Source organism: Xiphophorus couchianus, chromosome 22, assembly GCF_001444195.1.
Source record: "Xiphophorus couchianus chromosome 22, X_couchianus-1.0, whole genome shotgun sequence".
NCBI lineage: Eukaryota > Metazoa > Chordata > Actinopteri > Cyprinodontiformes > Poeciliidae > Xiphophorus > Xiphophorus couchianus.
In genome coordinates, this window is record NC_040249.1 from 17280208 (window position 1) to 17302272 (window position 22065).

Below are 22065 nucleotides of genomic sequence, written 5' to 3' on the forward strand. Positions count from 1 at the left end.
TGAATGAAAGAAATATTCTCATTGAATACTTTGTTCTGTACAAAGTTCCATTTGCACAACAGCAGGTGAAATTGATTGTCAATCAGTGTTGCTTCCTAAGTGGACCGTTTGATTTCACAGAAGTTTGATGTACTTGGAGTTATATTGTGTTGTTTAAGTGTTCCCTTTATTTTTTTGAGCAGTATATTTTATCTGACAGACAAACACAAAGTAGCAGCTCAGTGCAAAGTGGAAGAAAAATGATGCATAGTGAAAACATCAAAAGTGTGTGGTGTATTTTGTATTCCGCTCATTTTACTCCTAACGAGCTTGCCCTCAGAGGTCACCTAATTAGTAATTCAAGAGTCCACCCGTGTGCACGTTAATCTTGGTATAAATGCAGGTGGTCTGTGAAAGCCTCAGAGGTTCATTAGACAACTCAAGTGAACAAACATCATGAAGACAAAGGAACACAGCTGACAGGTCAGGGGGAAAGTTGGGCAGAACTTTAAAGCAGAATTTCCAAAGCTTTGGACATCTAATGGAGCATTGTTGAATCTATAATGTGAAAATGGAAAAAGCATTGAACAGTTGGAACCCTACCAAGATATCACCATGCACATACAGTAACAAGCGGTTAGTTAGATCCAGGTTTGATCTTAGAAAGAGGGAAAGTGGGATGGTTATGGAGACTGTGAGGGAAGTTGAGACAGGCAGAGATGGGACTGATGATGGACAGAACGCTTCCAGGTGCTATGTGCAATGTAGGGGAAACAGCAAACGTCTGGAATTAAGTTTCCTGGTTGAGACCAAAACATTAAAATTTCATTTGCATCCAACATGAGGATGTTTTTCTTTAGCAGGGACAGAGGTGCTGCTCAAACTTAATAGGAGGAAGGATTGAGCTTCTATCCATCCTAAAAAACCCCCAAGTATATTCATGTATTAGAATGGCCTAGAGACTGAAAGGGCAAAACTTTCAGTATCTACTCTGGGGTCTGCAGAGTATTGACTCAGTTGGTGGTAAATATTAATATAAATCACACTCTTTAGACTTCAATTTGCTAGAAAGTTTGAAAACCATGCATATTTTTCCTCCACTTCAAAATAATGTACCACTTTGTGTTGTTCCTTAAAATATTAACAACAATAATATATAGTGACCTTTGTGATTTTAAGATCACTGTATATAGAAAGGTTTAGGTGTTCAACAGTTCAGTTTTGGAGCTCAATGCATATAAATGGTGATATTTGTGCTGGTTGGTAAAACCTCTTCATAGCTCCAAACATACTAATATGAAATGCAAATATAATACTATTCTCTAAATCTGCAAATCCTGTGAAAAAGAAATGAGGGAACAGCAGAAAATAACCAAGACGCAGTTTGCAGCGCTGCAAGGAGAAGCTCAAGCTTTATTCTGACGTAGAAATGGTTCAAATCAAAGTAAGTTTGCTCTCAGTGATGAACACACAAGGTACGAGTCTTAAATTGCAATTTGGATCTGACCTCTTATGAATTGTGAAATATGTAAAAAGAGAAAGCCGATGAACTTACTGTTGTGTTTGAACACCCGGATTGTAGCTCCTGACAGTCTGGCTCCCAAAATTAGAGACGTGTGGTTGAGCTCATCGCTTACTATCAAACAACCCTGGAAATCAGCAAAAAGCTACAACTTACACACAAAAAAAGACTTTTCACTTCCAGTTAACTTTTCACAATATGAAAATTTAACTGGAATAAAATATCTTATAAAATTTCATTGTAAACCTGATTTTAATGACTGATTATTGATAAGAGCAGGATGAGTTGCTCATTTAGTTGCATAAAACAAACAGCAGTTAACCGCCAACTATTTATGGGTGAAAATTGCAACCATGTGAACAACGTAATGCATCTGTTCCTTAGGAGATTTCTTGGTTTTTATGTGTTTTAGCATAAAAAAGCAATCCCGTTATGCAAATGTGCTTTTTCAAATAAAAAGGATTCACATGGCCAATTACCCGTCAACTCATTCCTCTTCTCCTTCCCCCATTTATGTCTTAATCACAATCTTTTTATGTCCTGACACAGAAAGGATAGAAATCGTCTACAAATGTCCCCTCCTTTTGATGTCTGATAAAATTTTTACCAGCTCATCTGTTATAATTTTTACTTGGACAGTGTGATGCTTCATATGCTATAAAAATCAGCATGCAAATGAATTCAGTTGTCCCATGAAATTCTCTCCAGGGCATTAGCATATATAGCACTGAAGCTCAGAGCAATTGACTGCATTAATCGGAATAATCTTGTAAAGGGGGGTCTGGGGGGTGGTCATGTTGACACCAGCACGGTGACAGATACGCTCAGCATGGCCCGGGGTCAAGCTGGTCCACCAACAGCTGTCACTCTAATGTGGCTCCGCCTGCTCAGAGAGGCCTGTCCGAGCTCACCTTGTCCCTGTAGGACGGAGCTGGCAGTGAGGGCTGACCCCCAGACGTTACCGGGTTAGCATCAGCGCTGCAGCCTAAAGGGGCTGCTGGACCTCTTCAGCTGCATAAAACGAGCCTGTTCTCATCACTTAAACCGTCAACCCTACTTTTCTTCCTGTCCAGTTGAATCGCAGCTACTCCTGCTTCAAGTTGCCGCTGGTTTCTGTCAGCTCCACTTGAAGCAGGCGGGTGTGCCAAGAGGCCAGATTATGGGTAGTCAGACCCTTAAGTAGTGCTCATAAAAACTGCCCTTGCTTGTCTGCTTGCCTGGAAGCAGTCATGTATGCCCAAAACCTTCTTATTCTGGCTACTGCAAGGTTTAATTAAAACTTTAATTAAGTGAGATGGTCAGGAATATTTAGCAGTTGACTTAGGTTTTCTTTTAATAATTTAGAGCATAAGCAAGAAGGAAACAAAAGCTCAACTAATTATATTAATATCTACTGTGCTTTGCAAATTGCACCTTTATTGCTGTTTATCGGATTTCCTTCATTCAGCGAGTGGGGAAACGTGTGGAGAATCGCGTACCTTCCCCACAAGTGCTGGGATGTTCATTGAGTTTGTTGCAAAGCCCATCCCGAAAATCATGGAGGACTCGACCCCAATGAAATCGGCCACAAGTTGTTCCAGCTCCTCATGAATCTTCAGGTTACCTGCAAGATGAAAATCACAAAAAAACAGTCTTTCACCTTGGATGAGGTCTGCCTCTCAGAACATTATGCAATATTCAGATTATTGTTAAATATTGCAACTGCGGTCTCAGTTGGGATCAGTCAACCTTTCCCACATTTTTCTGCTTGTCATTTGTTGCTACATTCGTGATTGAGAGGTAGATTGGCATGGTGTTTGCATTGCTACAATTAATTATGGTCACGACCTCTGGGTAGTGACCAAAAGGAAAAGATCATGGCTACAAGAAGCCCTGTTTGTGGATGTTGCTATCATTGGAGAGTGATTTATTCCTTTAGGTTCTTGTTGATCTTTTTTCTGGTCATCCAATCTAACATTCTGACAGACATAAAAAGCATAAGACACAAACCTCTGGATCAGCACTCACCCTCTAGAGATTAAATTCAATTCTTATAGATCTATGATGTGACAAACTTGGAATTTAGTTCCCCTGATCTTTTTTTTCATCCAAGGTAATAACAGAGCAGGTCCCGCAAGGTCTAAAATGATTCTGTTGCACAATCTGAGGCTGAAACAGTTGGTGATAAACCAATATGGCAGGTGGGGACCAGAATTCATTTTTGTGCTAATGTGCCATCTGACATTGTGTTTCTTTCATTTTGTGAACAAAATAAGATCTTTTTTGTTTTGGTATCTGCCTTTGTGGCCATCTGTTAAAAAGAACAATTAAAGTTTCAGTGTCAAGATGCAGCGCACTCTATAAACTGGACTTTCATATCCGTTGAACTTTTTTTTATTTGTCCACTTTACAACCACAAACCTGAATGGATTTTAATCAGATTTTATGTGACAGACCAACACAAACTAGTGAATAATTAAGCAGTTAAAGGAAAATGAAAAATCTAAAAATTGTGGTGTGCGTATGGATTCAGGCCCCTTTACTGATAACCACAAATAAAACCCATTGCCACTGCCTGCAAATGTTACTTAATTCATAAATAGAAATGTGTATTATTTCCTCTCCATATAAAACCATCTGGTATGCGAAGGCCTCATAGGTTTGTTAGACAACATCAGTCAAGAAATAGCATCATGAAGACCAAGGAACGCAGCAGCCGGTTATAAAACAATATCCCAAGCTTTTGAACATGTAAAAAAGAACTTTTATCGATGCTGTGGAAATGGCAAAACTGCAAAGCTACCATGACATGGTCATTCACCAAAACCAAGGGTCTGCAGCTCCAGTCCTTGAGAACTACTATCCTGCTACTATTTCTCTTCTCCACTCCTGAATCAAATGACCGAACTCCCTCGTCAGCACCTCCTTCAGCTCTGCAGAGAGCTGATAACGAGCCATTTATTTCATTCAGGTGTGCTGAAGCAGAAATGCTCTTAAAAGTTGCAGAATAGTAGCTCTTGAGGACTTGAGTTGGAGACGGATGACCTGATAGAGAAGCAGTCAAGTAGCCTAAGGTAACTCTGGAGGAGCTGCGGGGGTTTAGAGATCAGGTGGGAGAATCTGCTGACAAGACCAATTTTAGTTGCGGACTCCACAAACCTGGCCTTTATGAAAGAGAGGAGAGAAGAAGAAAGTCAGACGCATCTGCAGTTTGCCCCTAGCCATGTAGATATAACAGTAGACATGTGAAAGTGTAATCTCTGACCAGATGAGACCAGAATATAACCTTTTGGAAGATGGATGGTGCTAAATACAGGGCCTAACAGGAGAAAAACCTGCTAGAGGCTGCAGACGACCCAAAACTGTGTTGGAGGTTTGAATTCTAGCAGAACAACAAGTATAAAAATCTAAATCTACAGCAAGAGCTTCATCCTTTTTTCCCCACTCCATAATTATGAAGCCCTTTGTATTGGTCTGCATGGAAACTCCAATAAAGTACATTCAAGCTTGTACTATTTATGTGCTAAAACATGAATAAATCTAAGGAATGTAAATGCTTCTGCAAAGCACCGTATATTCTGCATGCATAATATAAATCTCCAAAACATGAAATCCATTCTGTTACACTCAGCATGTGTTGTTACATTTGCATTAACAAGTAATAACACAGCTGACTTTCTGCAGAGGGAATATAAAATCTGATGAATAGTAATAACACAAAATTTTCCGACGTGACCTTTCATATGAAAACGGAGCCTTCATTGCATATACATTGCATACTAATCATTACAGTCAAAGTCAATATGGGTCATTACAACAGAGGGCGGGCATTAAATACTTAAGCAGACAGATGTTTTAAGCAGGCCAGGAAAATGGAAATCTGAGTGATGGGCATAAAACTGTAATGAAGTGAACCAGCTCTGACTTTATAGTGACTCCCGTTCAGTGCTTTCTATCAGGATGATGAGTTAGCTAGATCGATTCTTACATTTCCTCAACTGCTTGAGCACACAGGCCCTGCTGGCACGTGTAGCGTTTTTAATCAGACTGCACTGGCATTTGCGCTCTTTAAGGAACATTTCCCCTGGCAGTGTCTTCATAGGTGCGCCCAGCCTTCTTATTGATATTTTAACCTTCAGAAGCTGCCTTTAGATCTAGATACTCTTCAGGTAAAAGAGAGTGATTTGATGTAGCTCATCCTGCTTTGGTTAGATGAAATGAGATAACGCCTACATCGTTTTTAAGTCTTCCTTTGCCTGTGTTAGCAAGATCATCATAATATTTAGTGAAAACACTAAATATTGGAACTATAAATATAAATCCTTCCTGTCTGTTTTCTTCATTACTTACATAGGACCCAAGCTTTCTCTAAAGCATTTATAAGCCAAAAAGAGCTAATTATTTAAATATAAATTATTTCAACAGTGTATTCAATGATACGATGCTCTATTGCATAGGTACACTTTGCATATATTTCACAAATACAATGCTTGCCTCATCTATTGGCACATTAAGAGTAAAAAATCTAAACATCTAAACATGGTCTCTAACTAAAAAAGGAGAAGAATACAACTTTTAATTTAACTAAAATTATTTAATGGGGGTTAAAAATTCCACGTTAAGAAATAATACAGTATGTTTACAAAATCACAGATGACTCAAACGTTGATAATCTAAATTATTCAAGTGCCAATAAGAGAGCACTTCTTCTATAATCTTTCAGATGGTTGAGCAGAATATGCAGCTTTTTCAAATATACCTAATTTGTTTTAGAAATTGACACAATTTCAAAATAGATAAATACAAAATGCTTAAATTGAATGTACTTCAAAAGGCACATAACTATTAAGTGTATAGCCAGAATTTCTCTACATTGAATGAATGTATTTTGGGGTACACATTGATATTGCAATTTTATTTGACTGTGAAGCTATAAATGTGCAATAGTTAAAACAAATTTCTGTGTGAGATTATGCCACTGTACTAAAAGATAAATTAATTTTAATAGCTTTTTTTTAACATTTGTACCAATTGTGCCAAAAATATCTGTGTTTGAGACCTAATAATTCCCTTATTAGTAATAAGTGATTAATTTAAATGGTTGCTAGGTGAGAATATTTGACAAACAGAAAGTCAATGATTGCAAGAAAAAGAAAACCAACCCAGTAATGTCAGCCTATGAATGTTTGGTTTGCCTTTATTGCACTTTGTGCCCAACTTTACTCTTTAGAGATACTCCCTGTACACCCCTCAAGCACACATTAGAATGTTCTGTTATTTCATTAAAATTTACTTAAATGAATATCACATTTTGTGCCAATAATTACAGGTTGATCAAGACTTCAAGTTAAACTGCAATTAATCTGAAGACAGGAGATCATTTAAAACAAACATGTTGAATCTGAATGTTAAATGGAAATTAGATCATCAGAGTGAATGGTGGTCATTTTAAAATATATATCCTTTTAAGTTTGTTTTTTTAAACTGTGTACTACTAGCCTCTAAAAGACCTAGGTTTTTCAGTCGGTTACAAATTGCTATGGCTGTGATGGCATCATGACAGCTCTTAAAGAGACACCAGGATTTTTAAATATTTACTTCATATATGGTCTCATGAGACAAATGCTTGTTTTTGCATAACCCGCTCACTCAAGACAGCTGAAGTGCCCATTAGAAACCCAGACTAAAACAGTCCAATTTGGAAAGAGAAATAAACATATAAATAAATCAAGGAAATGAATAATGGATTGTTTGGGGGTTGAGGGGATAAGGGAGTGGTGAACTGACAAACATTGCTTGTTGTTTTTCACTGTCAGACTGCTGATATCACAAACCACACTCCCACATACACAGACTCTTGTGTGCCCGCCCCACTTTGTAAGCCCGCTCTCAGCCGATGCACGACTACCTGGCAGCAGAGGTTTCATACTCTAAAAACATCAATAACGAGAGAGGAAAAGGTGCTTTTCTGAAGAAAACTTCACCAATGAGATCCATGATATTCACTCATCGAATGTTTTGACAGAAACACTCAGCTGATTGCTAGTCATTAGAGTTCCAAGCTGCAAGATAGATATGTCTGAAATGAGCTTCAGGCTGCCACTTGCATCTGATCAGAAGATGGGTTCAAGATCAAAAGATAAGACACCATTTAAAATTCATTAGATCCCACTTTCTGATCCTTGTTATTATAACATGTCCGTGTATGTATATCGCATTTGCATCCTGTTTAAAGTCCTGAGGGTTTTTAATTCTGATAGCTCATCCACAATAACATGTCTTCCATGGCTCCTCTGTGGACCAAAATGTATCTCTGCTGATTATCACTCCACATAATTGAACAAAAGCTGAATAATTCATACAACAATACAGTTACTGACAGATAATTAAACATACTGACAGTATAACTCAGGGGAAATATACAGGTGCTTCTAAGTAAATTAAAATATTAACAAAAAGATAATTTTAGTATTCCATTTAAAAAAGTGAAACTCATATGGGGTATATCAATGGCACACAGCGTGATACAGTCAAGCATTTATTTCTGTTAATTTCGACTATTTAACATAAAAATATCAGCCCACTGAAAAGTATCTAAAGCATATGTACTCCATACTTGGTTGGGCCTCCTTTTGATTTTTAAACATTCGTACCAGTTAATTTGTAGGAATTACTGCATCAGTGCGGTGTGGGATGGAGCTTGTGCCTCTGATGAGGAATTAAAGAGACTCAGGTTGCTTTGATAGCGGCCTTGTCATCTGAATAGTTGTGTCTGGTGTCTCTGAAGATCTTGGCTTAGATTAAGTAGGTTTATAGGCTAATTGAGGAAGTGGATGTTAAGCTCAGCATTGTGACAGTTCCTCCTCTTCTTACTTAGCTGTTTAGCTGTTCATGGTGGTCTCTGATAGCTCATTTGTAAATCAAGCTCATTAAGCACAAGAGAACAAATGCTTATTCTGTCAGCACTGATTGGCAATTCTACTCCCCTCTTGCATCACTTTTATGCTGGGCTTCCCCTTTTTCAGCGATACAATCCCTCATGTCTCTGCTGGGACAGATTTACCACAAGCCCACCATGCACCACAGAACAAACAATAACTTCCTTTAGTGTTCCTTGGAAATTTCATTACACACCTTCAGCTAAACCTGACGGACCTTTTCAAATACGGCCGCTGCTCTTCCTAGGACACCTTCTGGACTTCCGCTCAGACCATTACTTTATGGTGTAAAATAAACTTTTATGACTCGAACTATGTTGCTTGTAAGAGCAATTTCTGCCATTGGGTCTAAACAAGCGCGCACACACACTGACAGGTGTTTGGATTCAGGTGTTTACAGATACATTTCACATTGGGCTACGGTTACCACTACATACATACTGTATTAATTAGTACAGCATACTTTTCAGTGACGTTGTTGTTATATATGCATTTGTTATTTGTTGTTATTGGCCATCTTTTACTTTTAATAAGCCAAAAGCAATGTCTAATTGAGGTATTTCATTTAAATATAACTAGTTATGCATTATAGTGAAAACTACAATGCTCCACTTATGAAAGTAAATCTTGCACTTCTGTGGGTTCAATTATGAATGCTACACGGCCAGATGGGACAGAAAAAAACTGACTAAGCTAAAACAAGATGTGGTACATCAAGTATGGGAAGGTGTTGGGTCATGCTGGAAAATGAAATAAATGTCTTCATTCAGCTGGTCAGCAGAAGGAAGCATGAAGTGCTCTAATATATCCCGACAAATGGCTCTACTGGTTTTAAATCTGATAAACACAGTCAGCATTGTCAGGAAAACAGTTCATTGTGAAATAACTGCTGACGTTAGAAACGGTAATATTGATAATTAACCCACATTTTCCTGACACTTTTCTTTCATTCCCTTCATCACAATGTCCCCACCACTCTTCATGAGTTTTAGTATCTCAGCCAATGAAACTCTATCTAGGAGGCCAGATATGTTATTAGCATGTAGGGTTTGCATGCATGACACATGAACTTTATTGTTCTATCAATGCATCTGGCAGTCCTTTGTGATTGCCGTATTGTATGCATAGATATTGCAATAACTGTGATTTGATATGTTGTGCATCAAGTAGCTCAAGCAACTTGGATTTTTTTTGCCTCTCTATTCTTCCTCAATACTCTGGGATCTTGATTCCCAAATGAATGGTAAAATTTACTTTCATCTGAAAAGGGGACAGAGCAGCAGCATGAAGTGCTCTAGAAATTTCCTGGCAGACTGCTGTGCTGACTTGAGAGTTAATGAAAGTCCCCTTAGGAGCAGTCATGTCATTTTCACTTTAGTCCAGGTGAAAAGATTCTGACATTGTCTCTGGTCCAGGAGTGCACATTCTAGCACACCTTTTCCAAATATAACATTTCTGTATTACTAATAATTTTATGCCACATCCAAACTTTCAGAAAAAAGTAATATTTGGGTTGTCATTAGCAGTAAGCCATAATCATCAAAAATATTAGAAAACAATACATGAAGCAATATGACAGGCAGTTACAACAGAAAATGCACAAAAGTCAATTCCCCCGTCACATAAAATAAAAACCTTCCTACTATGATTTGTACAGTGGACATTACTTCAAATAGAATGAAAAGCTTTGTGAAACTGAGCTCTAAGCGACACGTGGAAAACAATTTCTTTTTTCTGTCAAACATTGACCGCAAACTTACCAATTTCCTGTCTTGTGCTGCAGACACCAGCCCCGTACTGCCGCAACTTATCTGCCACAGTTTTCAGGAAATCTTCGTTGTTCTCTGCGAAACCGAGGTAGTTGTATGAGCCCATGTTGATGACGTTATGTATTGTCTTCCCAGTAAACCTGTGAAGATTTATGTTTGTCTCAGTTAGTGTGTCATTGTTTTTCTGGTATGCACACGCACACACACCCCCACCCCATGCACGCTCACACACAAACATAAATAACCTCAAAATAAACTGCACAATAACTAAACATAGCAAGTAGCAAGAAATGGAATACAAACAATTATACTTTAAACTAAAAGGCAGTGAATTTATATATTATTATGATGCATTTTGGAGAACAAGTGTGCAGATAAAACTGGATCTCTTTATGCATGAGAAAGTGATAGGAAACAAAGCCCAAGTTCACCTGTCCAATTTAAAAGTAGTTAAAGTTCTTCTTTCAAAGAATTGAAGGAGTTTACTCGGCCGACCTACTTTTTCCACTCTGCTTCATACCATTTTACCAATTCACCACACTTCTCCACAAAAGTCGAGTAGGCTTCCCCATATCTTCTTCTTAAAGTCACATTAAACCTCTTTAAACATGTAATCCACGCGTACCTCTTCACAGATTCATAATATCACTTTCCTTCCCTGTGGCTCTGCTCATTTTCTTTTTCATAACACATTCCCTGACCCTGCTGCGCAGTGCCAAGGAATATCAATTGTGGTCCAGAAACCATATGGTTTATATCTGCATATGGTATATTTACTGATATCCTTGGTGTGACACATTTGGAGCAAAAATCTACATGTAAGTCAATTTAGGAGAACTTACTGAATAATAAAGACATGGATGCACACTTAACTTAAAGACTATACACTGACAAGCAAAGAGAGAACACCTGACATGATAGTGGTTATATGTAGTCAAAAAAATATAAAACACATGTTGTGCAAGAGTCCTAGAAGAACTTTGTGGCAGGTGGTTTCAGAAAACAGAATATCCCTTAGGTTAGGCCTAGGAAATTATCTGTAGATTCTTCCCGCAAGTCTTGTTGGTTTGGAGATGCACACTCTGAACTCATCTGGGTATGAATCACAATGTTTCTATTCACAACATAATCCTGCATACAGAGCATTGTATGCAGGAACATATTGTTCACCTACTGCCTAAGTCATTCAGTGGTGATGTAAACATCTGCAGAGATTGCCCCATATTTAATAAGTTATCCTTTCATCTCACTAGATAAAGTTTCTAGGATATTTGAGAATTTTGTAACTTCACTGGATTTTGGCATAATTTATAGAGCAATTCAAAAGGGCAATAATGAGTTATCAGTGAAAACTTAACCAGAAACTGGAAAAAAAACAATTCTAATCAATGAAAGCAAAGGTTGATCGCGCATTAATACTTCTGAAAATCCATAGCACTCACACTGGTTTTTAAGAAAGGCGTCACACTGCAAGTAGCATTGCTTTCAAATTTTTGTTCTCTGTCGTAATCTAAGTTTAATATACATCCTACTGATGTCTTCTTCACCTGCTGCTTGCATGGCCATAATATCGCAGTGACTCCAAGAAAGGTGTTACATTTGTCTCATTATGTTTCCTCACACTATGCAGGTTTTCCCTATAAATGTGAGAGATTTTTGCACCATCAGCTTCAGCCTTGTTTAGAGGGGGAAGTGGGATCCATGTTTTTACCAGCAGTAAGAGAAGGTTCCTTGTGGGGGATTTCTGTACAGATGCAGTGCATTGTAAAGCATTCATTTTACTGCAGCACTTTAAAAATTATATACAAAAATTATATTACAAGCTTTGACAGTATGATGAATAAATTTCAAAGCCTGAAGAACTCAAATTTCCTCAGTCTCCTAGAAACCTCAATATGTGCATTTTAGAGTTGTGTGCTCTTTTCTGCAGCTGTTCTACTCCACATGCAACACAGCTGAGGCGATAAAAGTTATAATTAGAAATGGTTGGGTTACAATACCTGAATGTCCAGTTGTAGTCATCAGACACCCTTTCTATCAAGTCGAAGATAGGGCCTGGGAGACTGCATATGGGACGGTTCCAGTTGTCCCGTACTCGCATGTACAGGTTTCGAGTGTAAAAATTTTCAAAATCTTGGTAAAGGGGAGTGAAATCCTGGCAATAAAAACAAATTAATTAACTTCACAGTGAGTCAGTACCAGGTTATTATTATTTTTTTTAAGGCAAATTGTAAGTTTTAACAATTTGCTTTTTAAAAGTTCTGGTACTTATATGATAATCAGAGCCTTTATAACGTAATGTTATTAAATTTGAATAATTACTCACCTTAATCCACTAACAAAGGTAAGATTTTTCATCAAGATTATTCGAGAATATCCTCAACATCCTTAATAAAGTAAAATCATGACTTTTTGGCTGACTACTCTATTAAGATAATACTTTATTGTGCCTGCCAACCCATAAATCACAAAACATCTTGAAGTATTTTCTAATTTAACCTTCACTGAAGAGACATAGCATGAAATCTGAAATAAAGTAACAAAGAGCTTGAATCCTGTGAGATTTAATTAGATCTTCAACACATATTCTCTTTGGTGTTCCATTTCACCCATGGCAACGTTATACAGAAGTGAGGAGAAACACAAGGGAAGAAAGAAGAGGCACTGCTTAAGGAAAAATGGAAATAATTGGGGAAAACAAAACGTATTGATGGTGTCTGCAAGCTTGGGTGTGTGGTATGTGTCTAATCATACAAAATGCCTAGGAGTGTGCCGACTGCATGTTTTTTTATGTTATACCTACCTTCTGTTCCTCTCTTTCCTGAGCAACATGGCACTTCTCCAGGCCCACAGCTCTGAGGAAGTCTCTGAGGTAACCAAACAGGGTGACAATCCCATAACCCAGGTATGTCATCACCGCCACATACATGGGTGGCTGTTCAAACGTGTCATGGCTGAACTGCCTGGAGCTGACGTCGGTCTGTGGGACATTTTTCTATTTAACGAGAGAGCAACATGAGCGCTTGCATTCCAGACAGGAACATAACAGAATGTAGTAACATTTATGGTAACAAATGCAGTTCAGCTTAATGTAAAAAATAATTGTGGTTAGCATTTCAATTAAGCTGGATGAAACAGACACTAAAACCTGTAATTATGAGACTAATTTTGCAAGACCCAGCTTTGGGGATCTTTGTGTGCCAACAGTCAGAAATGTATTCTAATATTTCATGTGACAGAGAACTAAGATGACTTAGTTCAACATGAGTAGTTTTAGAAAACTCTCCCCTATGAGTGACTTTTCAGGAAAAACCTGAAACTATTGACTAGTGTCATACTGTAAGAAACTATTCACGTGACTAACCTTTATTATCTACTCATCGACATACAATCAGATTATTTGTACAGCGAAGGGAGCTACACCCTTGGTCCCTTTGCAGGAATGCAAATACAGGACAGAATGCCAATGAAAGCCGGATAATTTATACAGCCTCAGGTTGCTGTTGTGCTCATCTCATCAGGCCGCTTTGCAGTTTCTTGACTTACATGCCCTACATGCTTTTTACAAGTTCCTAAAATGCACAAAGCAAAAACTAATCATGGCTAAGGTAAAGTTTCTGCAAAAATAACTACACTGCAGGGATATTTTTCTATTGGTCACACTTCAAAATGGGAACGAGTACCTAAGATGACCTTGGTATCATGCTTGGGATCTAAAAGAGGTAACAAAAAAAAAACATACACACAAACATACGTACATTTTTTTAAAGGCCAGAGAGTAAACTTAGAACCATGACTTTACGGCATTGAATGAATCTCTGTCAGTAAATAAATGCTTTCATCTCCATTACATTACAAGTATGTGTAAAGAAACACAGAAAAGGGATCGTTTAACAACATCAAATACAATGTTTTCCCAGTATCCTTGCAAGCTGATATCTTTATAACGCCAAGTAATGTCTGCTCAGCATCCATAGGCAGTTCTGTAAAGACAAATGTAATTTTTTTTAAAAGTGGTATTTATTAATGTCGCATGGTGGTATAAATCCTGCAGTGATTCAGAACTGAATTAAAAATCAATTTTATAGATTTAGTGGAAAACAATGGCTCTGAAGGGCGGTTCTATGTGTTACAATGACCTACTTCAATTTACTGACGGGTGACCTCAAACTAAGCAATAAAAAGATAAGTGATAGCCAGTTAATACTAATCTCAACCCTTACTCATGCTGACATTTGTGTTTCATTCCGTTGAACTTTTCACTACGAAGGTTAAATGCAGAAATAACTCAAGAATATTAGAATAAAATAAAATGTAGCCACATTTTATTCGAATCCCTGATGAGGGCAGTTCTTCGCCCTGGCCTAGCTAACAGTAGGTTCTGAGCAGTACCATTGCTCCTCCCACATGCATAACACATTGTGCATATGGCACAAAAGTGGCCAGGAGGGCACCCAAAAAATCTGACACAGTTTTTATAAATAATCGTGACATATTTAACTAAAAATGTGTGAAGAAATACAGAAGAAACAAATTTGCTCTAGAAAAAGATTAATTTCCTAAAGTCTCCTCCTTGATGCCCCATTCCTTCCTGTCGTCCCAGCAGTTTGCTCTATTACTCTTCAATCTCAAATTTGGCAGGCACCTGTGTTTCAAAAGTCAGGGTGGAAAAAATAAAAAGAGTACAAGAAAGGAAAAAGAAGTCAAAAAATTCATCTGATAGCATGCCAGCACCGGCATTGGTTTATGACTGGAACAGGTTTGGTAGAAAAACTCCCCTAAGGTGCTCCATCTTAGAAATAATAGGTTACGAAAAGTCTCCATAAGAGCACTTATATTCAAGCTGTTCCCTAAATCTATATTAGAGGTGCTATAAAGAGTATTTCTTCTGCCTGGAGATAAGCTGCTAGTTATGTGTTTCTGAAATACTCTCTGGTTTTGTTGTAAATGATCTCTAATGTACCAAAAGAATTACATTCCAAAGTCCAGGCTCCCTAATGACAAGCACCCATGGAAGGACATGCACAGCTCCTTTTTGTCACATCCACTTGATCAAATCTTAAAAAATATTGCCCTGACTTCATGGATGATAAAGTTTGGTTGTAGCTCTAGCCATTTGCTGACTTACAAAGATGAACATGCATCGCCATTAACTTTGAGCCAGTGCCATAGGGTCTATGTGTCACATCATGTTGATTAACAAAGGTATTTTATTTCTAGGGGTATCTGTTTCCAACAGTGCCACCTGGGACTTTGTTAGAAACAGTTATATCTCAAAGTGTTTGTTTTCCGCCACTTTGGAAACGTGCTGTTTATAGTCACAAAATTTGTGCAGTTCCAAAACCACTAATAGTTGCTGTAAATGTCTGTCAAAATGTTACAAAACAGCTTCAAATAACAATAACAACAAATAATACTGTAAGTAAGAGAGATAAAAGGCCTTTATTAGGTGTGTATCATCAAGTCTGTGAGCCAATCCCTTGATTGATTGAATCTAGTTGCAATGTTCTCTCAAATGCAGCTTTCTTTCTGCTTTTGTGGGCTGTAGTATCAAGAATTTATAATGCCAACATTACAATAAACAACCCCAAGATATTTTTCTGTCATTCTTTTCAACAAGATAAATGGGCTGGTTTTTGAACCAGAGATTCAGTGCTTAATTTGCTCAAACAATTACTGCTTTTATTTTGGAAACAGAAGACAGGTGAATATTTGCTTCAAGGTAGAAAATATTTGTTGTTTTTAATGGTCAAAATATAAATCTATAGTAAGAAAAGGGAACTGATGACTGCATAAAACACCCACTTTGAAGGAATTTGGTCTTTGAAATAATTAAGGCAAAATTACCTCTTCAAGTATTTTCATATGTTCAAACTGATCCACAACCTCTGTGTTTGATAGGCCCAATGATATAAAACAATATTTTAATTTACTGAATAGTTCTGTAGTATGAAAAAATTGCCATATCATAACTAGCTTGACTTTGCAGGGGTTTCTTTTGGATAGTTTATACTCATGCATGTCTTTGAATTGCTGCAAAACTTATTCTACGCTTCTATTAAAAGAAGAGGGATTGGTCTGCTAAGTAATGTTGTACTGCTGTTTTGAACCAAGTTGTACGTAATCTTATTTGTTTTGATATACAACTCTTGACAATGACATCAGCTAGCGCACTATGAAGTTATGCACTCACTTATTAGTTACCCATCAGCTGTTGTAGTCTAACGTCTCTCCTGAGTCTCAATTCAAGCACTGAAAACTTTCATATTTAGAGGAAGCTACAAATGGATACTACAGAAAGTAAAGAGGACTTTTTGAGGAAGTATAAGAACTGCACCCTCTGTAAAAACACAATGAATGTAAGGGAAAAGAGGAATCATTTCAGGGTGGAGTCTTTTGTCTACTTCTTTTGTATATTTTTTTTAAAAAAGCCTTTGGTTTCAATGGACTGAGACAGCCATGTTATATCAAAAATATATAGCTATAGAAATGTGGAACAGATACGAAAATCTAGCTATATGGTGAATAACAAGGGAAAACAAGGTTGGTTGTCATTGCTTTTACTGCAAACAAAAATGCTATGAATAGTCAGCCCCATCTCAGTGGGTAGTGGAAGCCTAAAGCGTGAGAGGCTTCTGAAAAGTATATTTTTCAATACAGTGTTTCAGTTTACAATGCTTAGTTTCAATTCTTAATTAAAACAACATCTTATAGAGATAATATCAACCTTAATGTCATGTTGGTTACTTTGTTAAACCAACAGAATCAAGCATCCATGTGGTTGTTCTGCTCATTACTAAAAACTAAACTATTTCTAAAATATCCTACAGATAGCAGTGGTTGAAACCTCTGATGGGCTCATTTAATAGCAATATTTGCCAGTGAAAACATTGATCATAATATGCAAGGATCATATCTTGAACTACATTGTCTCTCTGCCTGGCTTTCTAACTGCATGGACTGACAGAAATTTAAAGAGGACAGGGAAAAACAAATGAGGTGGATTAGCAGTGCCATCCAGGACACGCTACTGTGGAACATGCTGTTGCTTCTATATTTGTCTGTTAGCATGTCATGAAAGTACGGTAATGAGATTCTCATACAGCAATAGTCAGATGCTTCCTCAGATTTGTTGCAAGACTGACTGCTACTGGAGATCCTTCAGGCCCACAGCATCACCTTTCAATATGATTCAAAAAGTATTTTAGAATTGAATTGACTTATTGTTAGACAGAAACAGAAAAAAAAAGTATGTGTTATTTTAAACTGTGTATGTAAATATCTTGATAATAAACAAAAGTAATACGGAAATAAAATCTTGAAAAATCCCATATCAAATTCATAACTGTTTCACAAGACAGTGACCTAACAGCGTAGTTAATATAGGCTGCATATGTAGCTTATTTATATATAGTTATGTTGAACAGATATAATGGTACAAATGACGAATTAATTATACGTTTTTTCTTCACGTAAAGTTTAATTGTTTTTTTCTTTTTAAGTAGAACTGACATAAAGAATGGCACACTGTGGGCTACGTCACAAAGTTTATCTCAGGTAAGAAGCCCAACCATAACCGCCGGTAGCTAACTAACCAGTATACGATCAGGTGCTGAACACCGTGCCGCACCTAAGAAGGCGGACCCGCAAGGTAAGGAGAAAAAGTTACCCCATAATAAGCAACTCTCATCAGTGAAGCATAAACAGACAAACCTCTCTTTTGCCGTGACAACTGGTTTTCCTCAGATCGTCACATTTCAGTCCGTTCTGGCTCAAAGGAGGCTTTAAGTCTGCGTCAGACGTTCTTGCCATGTTTAGCAGCGGAATGGGTCTGTTACGTTGAATGACAAACCAACGTGCTGATTACTAAACTGCCAAAGGTGACTTCCTCCTTCAGTTGTTTCGGTTCAGCCTCTTTTTTTTTTCTTTTTTTTTTTTTCTTTTTTTTGCTGTTGCCTGAAAGCTTCTGCAGAAAGTGTCACCCTTGCTTTATCAATGTTTTCTCTTTCGATATAGCGAAAAAGGGAACTTCTGGTTATTAAAACCTAAACAGGGGTGGCACTTACATCACCCTCATTTATTTTTAAATTATGGAATACAGATTTTGTTTTTAATGTATTTCACTCAATAACAAAACGTTGACAAAATGGAAATAAAATGTTTTTACTATAATTAAACCTACTGTTTTGGGTATCATGAATGTAATACTTTAAAAGAAAAGCTCTTCTATGTTATAGTATTTTTATTATATGTACTAATATACATATACTTAAATTATGCATTCCATTGTAAAAGTATTCATACCCTTTAAACTTGTTTTGCATTTTATCTGGTAATGCCACAAACATTACTAACAACAGAAGTAATAAGTGGTAGCCTATATAATTAAAAACTGAAAAAAAGAAGGAAAGAAAGAGAGGAAAAAATGCATGGAGATTGTCAGCAGCTCCTCCAGAGTTACCATGGCTGCTTCTCTGATTTCTCATAGCATTGATCCTATTTCCATTTCCAAATGAATTGAACAGAGCTCTGTGAGATGATCAAAGCTTGTTTTAACTGCTTTAAGCTTCTTCACAACGTCATCCTTGACCTGTCTGTTGTGCTTTTTGATCCTCATGATTATTCACTAATGTCCACTTAACAAACCTCTGAGGCTTTCACAGAACGGATAAATTATACACAGTCGGACTCTGTTTACTAAGTAGGTGTCTTTTAAAGGCAACTCCTTGCACTGGCTTTTAGATAGGGATAAATGCCCTGAATGTCACTCACTTAAAAAATATATAAAGAAAAACAATAAAACCATATTTCCTTTTTCTTCCTCTTCACAATTATGTATTAGTTTGTGTTCATCTATTGCATAAGGTTGAGGTTTCTTGTAGTGTGACAAAATGTGACGTATGAATACTTTGGCTTTTAATGTACCTACAATAAAAAATGTTTAAAAGAACACAGAATAACTTGTGAAATGCACTTTTCTGAATGAAACTATATCTGTACAGGAATGTGAAACAGTAAGATGCCTTCAGATCGGATTCACAAGTGTATGTAACTGACTTTGGTCCTAAATATTTTTTCTTGTTATAGTTTCACTTCAGGCGCTCAAAGTAGTCTTGCTTGTGAAATTATACTCCACACGTGAAATGCTGCTGTTGCTGTAGTAAAAGACAACTAAATGATATGAAGTTGGTGGTAAAAGAAACATGACGAACACTTTCAGAACTGACTGAAGGCACAAGCAAACTAAGCTCTTTCCTAAGACTCCTGAATTATCAGTGGCCTCCCATAAATACTTGAATTTTAACATGAGCAATAAATCTAAAAAAAGAAAACATGTAGAGTTATTAAAATGCTCCTTAAAATTGTGATTTTAAGAAGCAAACTAGTGAGTTTGCATTGTAAAAGTGCAAAGACTAATCTGCATTGGTTGATTATTGTGTTAACATAGCTATAATGTCATGCTTCAAACTTAATTGTTCTTTTGTTTTTAAGTTATGTTTGTTTGTAAATTAATCTCAGCAAACAATTGCAACCAATATACAAGATTCTCTTTTAAGCTCAGCTGATTAAATGTTGCCCCCTCTCCACCAAATGTGTGTTGAAAGCTGTTGTTGGTGATGATGTCAGGCAGGAAGAGCGGCCCCAAACCAGGTTCTGTTTGAGTCATTTGTAAGACTGTGTATGTGTTGTTTCCTGTTTTATGTTTGGGTTTGGTCATTGAGTATAACAACCTTATTACAATGTGCTTTGCTTACTTATAACAAAGCAATGACTGATGTCGACACTTCAGGCAAAAAAAAAAGAAATCAGACTGTTCACATTTGATCTGATATAAAGCAACACAACGACGTTATCAGAATATAATGGGAAGTTTAGAGGTTAGAGGGACAGATGCTGCAATAGTGCTGGTAGTTATGTTTACAGTGCCGAATAGCACTCCGAACACCAACTGTTTCTGTGTCAAAGTCCAGCTCAGCCTAATGACAACATTTTACAACCTTAAACTGGCTGTTAATGTTTTTGCTGAGCAAAACGTTCTAGTTTTACAGCTGTAACAAGTGTTGCTATTGGTTTCCACAGCAGGAAGGCTTTGTGGTGAATCATATACTTGTGTGTCATAAATCAAACCTACTGTTTACTCTTATAAAGTACATAAAAAATAGCCTTCTAAAATCTTATCTGTTTGCTTGGTGATAGTCCATCCGCACTTTGAGTATTTTTCCTTTAGGATAAAGAGAGCGGTGTTCATTAGTAAAATGGTGCTAACCGCTCCTGTGGTGTACCTTGTGGCTTTCCAAAGTAAACTGAAGCATGTGCATGACTAAACAGGCTGGCACATTTTTTTCCCAAGCTTTTCAGCTGGCTTATTGCTTCTGAAGAGCAAGTCAGATTCTCAGAAGCAGACAGACGTGAAGATAGCGCTCAGAGGAACTTGTTTGGAATGCAGCTGCATGTCTGAACTTCATGCTGCATGAATAGAAATGCTCTGATGGCAGTATCTGCCACACAGGCTCTGCTAACTTTTCTTTGGGCCACTCTGTGTCTCTGTCTAATATCTCCCATCTCCATGTAATTTCAACACAAATTGTTTATCACTGTTGTGTTGGTTAAAAGCTCATTTATTCACAGCTATTTACTATTTGATAAACATAACTTCCTTCTTTATCCCACCTCTGCTGTCCCTAACCATTTGAAAGCTAATAGAATCAGAATATCATTTATAGTCACTGTATTATGTTCTGTTTGAAAATATTACTGCTCTGGGATTGTATGCATTGCCTTGGAAAAGTATGTTTGCATATTTTGTTATGTTATAAATCACTAAAGAGAAATTATTAATTCAAGTATGCCCTTACTTGTGTGGCATACATTTTAATTTGGCTCCTGTTACTCCCATATGCCCCTAAATAAAATAAAATGCACTTTAGAAGTCAAATAATATTGCAAACAATGTGCCTGTCCATCAGAGGACTACATGTTTGCTGAGTCTCCTACACCTGTCCACCTGAACTGATAAGGACAGCATCAGTCAGAGAAGCATCCAAGAGGCCCATGGTTACTTTAGAAGTGGGAGACACTGTTGATATATAACTAATAGTTTGCATTTTAGAAACCTGGTCTTTATAAAACAATGGGAAGTATAAAGTCACTGTTGACAGAAAGCCTTAAGAAATTACAGTTAAAGTTTGGTGTAAGTTCTTTAGGAGACACTGACATGTGGAAGAAGCTGCTGTGGTCATTTAAGACTCATTTCTAATTTAGCAAATACTAGTAAAGCTAACTGACATGTTAGGTAGTGCAACTTTACTGAGGCAGCTCATCTATATAAATAGATCAGTTGGTATGGATTAAATGTTACAATCTGTGTCAACAAGATATTAGTGATATCTGCAGCTTTTAGCCATTGTTAGCTTAGTTTGGAGTCTTGAGCAGACCCCACAGCAGCAGCAGGAGCAGCTGGTTCTTGCTTTCCTTCGTTACACAATTGCTTCCCTCTCATGGGACCAGATGTAGCCTACATCTGTCAGCCTTCATTAACTGCAACAATCTGGACAGCACTCTTCATTATGGATGTTTTCTTTAATCCTAAGGTTCATTAAAGCAACAGAAGTAACTTTAACTTACAATTTCAATGTTGCATGACTGAAACATAAGTTTAAGCATTTTGTCTGACAGCTACGAGTGCTGTTATTTTCAGTTGATTGATCTAGGCAGAGAAAATGCATATTAAACTAAATCAGTTTGCTGTTGCTTTTTATGTTCTCTATATTTAAGATTATTATATGATTTATAGTGTGTTAATCTATCTTGAAAGCTCAGTAAGAGAGCTGGTGAAGTTCAACAGGTAGAGATTATTCCAGTGTGGAGTTTCCATTTC

General features: G+C 37.1%; 1 protein-coding gene across 1 annotated transcript in view; it reads right to left on the reverse strand.

Annotated features, from left to right (window-relative positions):
- The window catches only part of sptlc3 (serine palmitoyltransferase, long chain base subunit 3), a 31746-nt gene extending 13672 nt beyond the window's left edge, over positions 1 to 18074 (reverse strand). The window contains exons 1-6 of the mRNA XM_028007593.1: positions 17901 to 18074; positions 12991 to 13182; positions 12188 to 12342; positions 10179 to 10327; positions 2980 to 3104; positions 1535 to 1628 (exon numbers count right to left, since the gene is read on the reverse strand). Coding sequence (XP_027863394.1) covers positions 1535 to 1628; positions 2980 to 3104; positions 10179 to 10327; positions 12188 to 12342; positions 12991 to 13182; positions 17901 to 17999 — 814 coding nt within the window. The 5' untranslated portion in view covers positions 18000 to 18074. The remainder of the gene's footprint in view (positions 1 to 1534; positions 1629 to 2979; positions 3105 to 10178; positions 10328 to 12187; positions 12343 to 12990; positions 13183 to 17900) is intronic.
- Positions 18075 to 22065: the final 3991 nt, after the last annotated feature.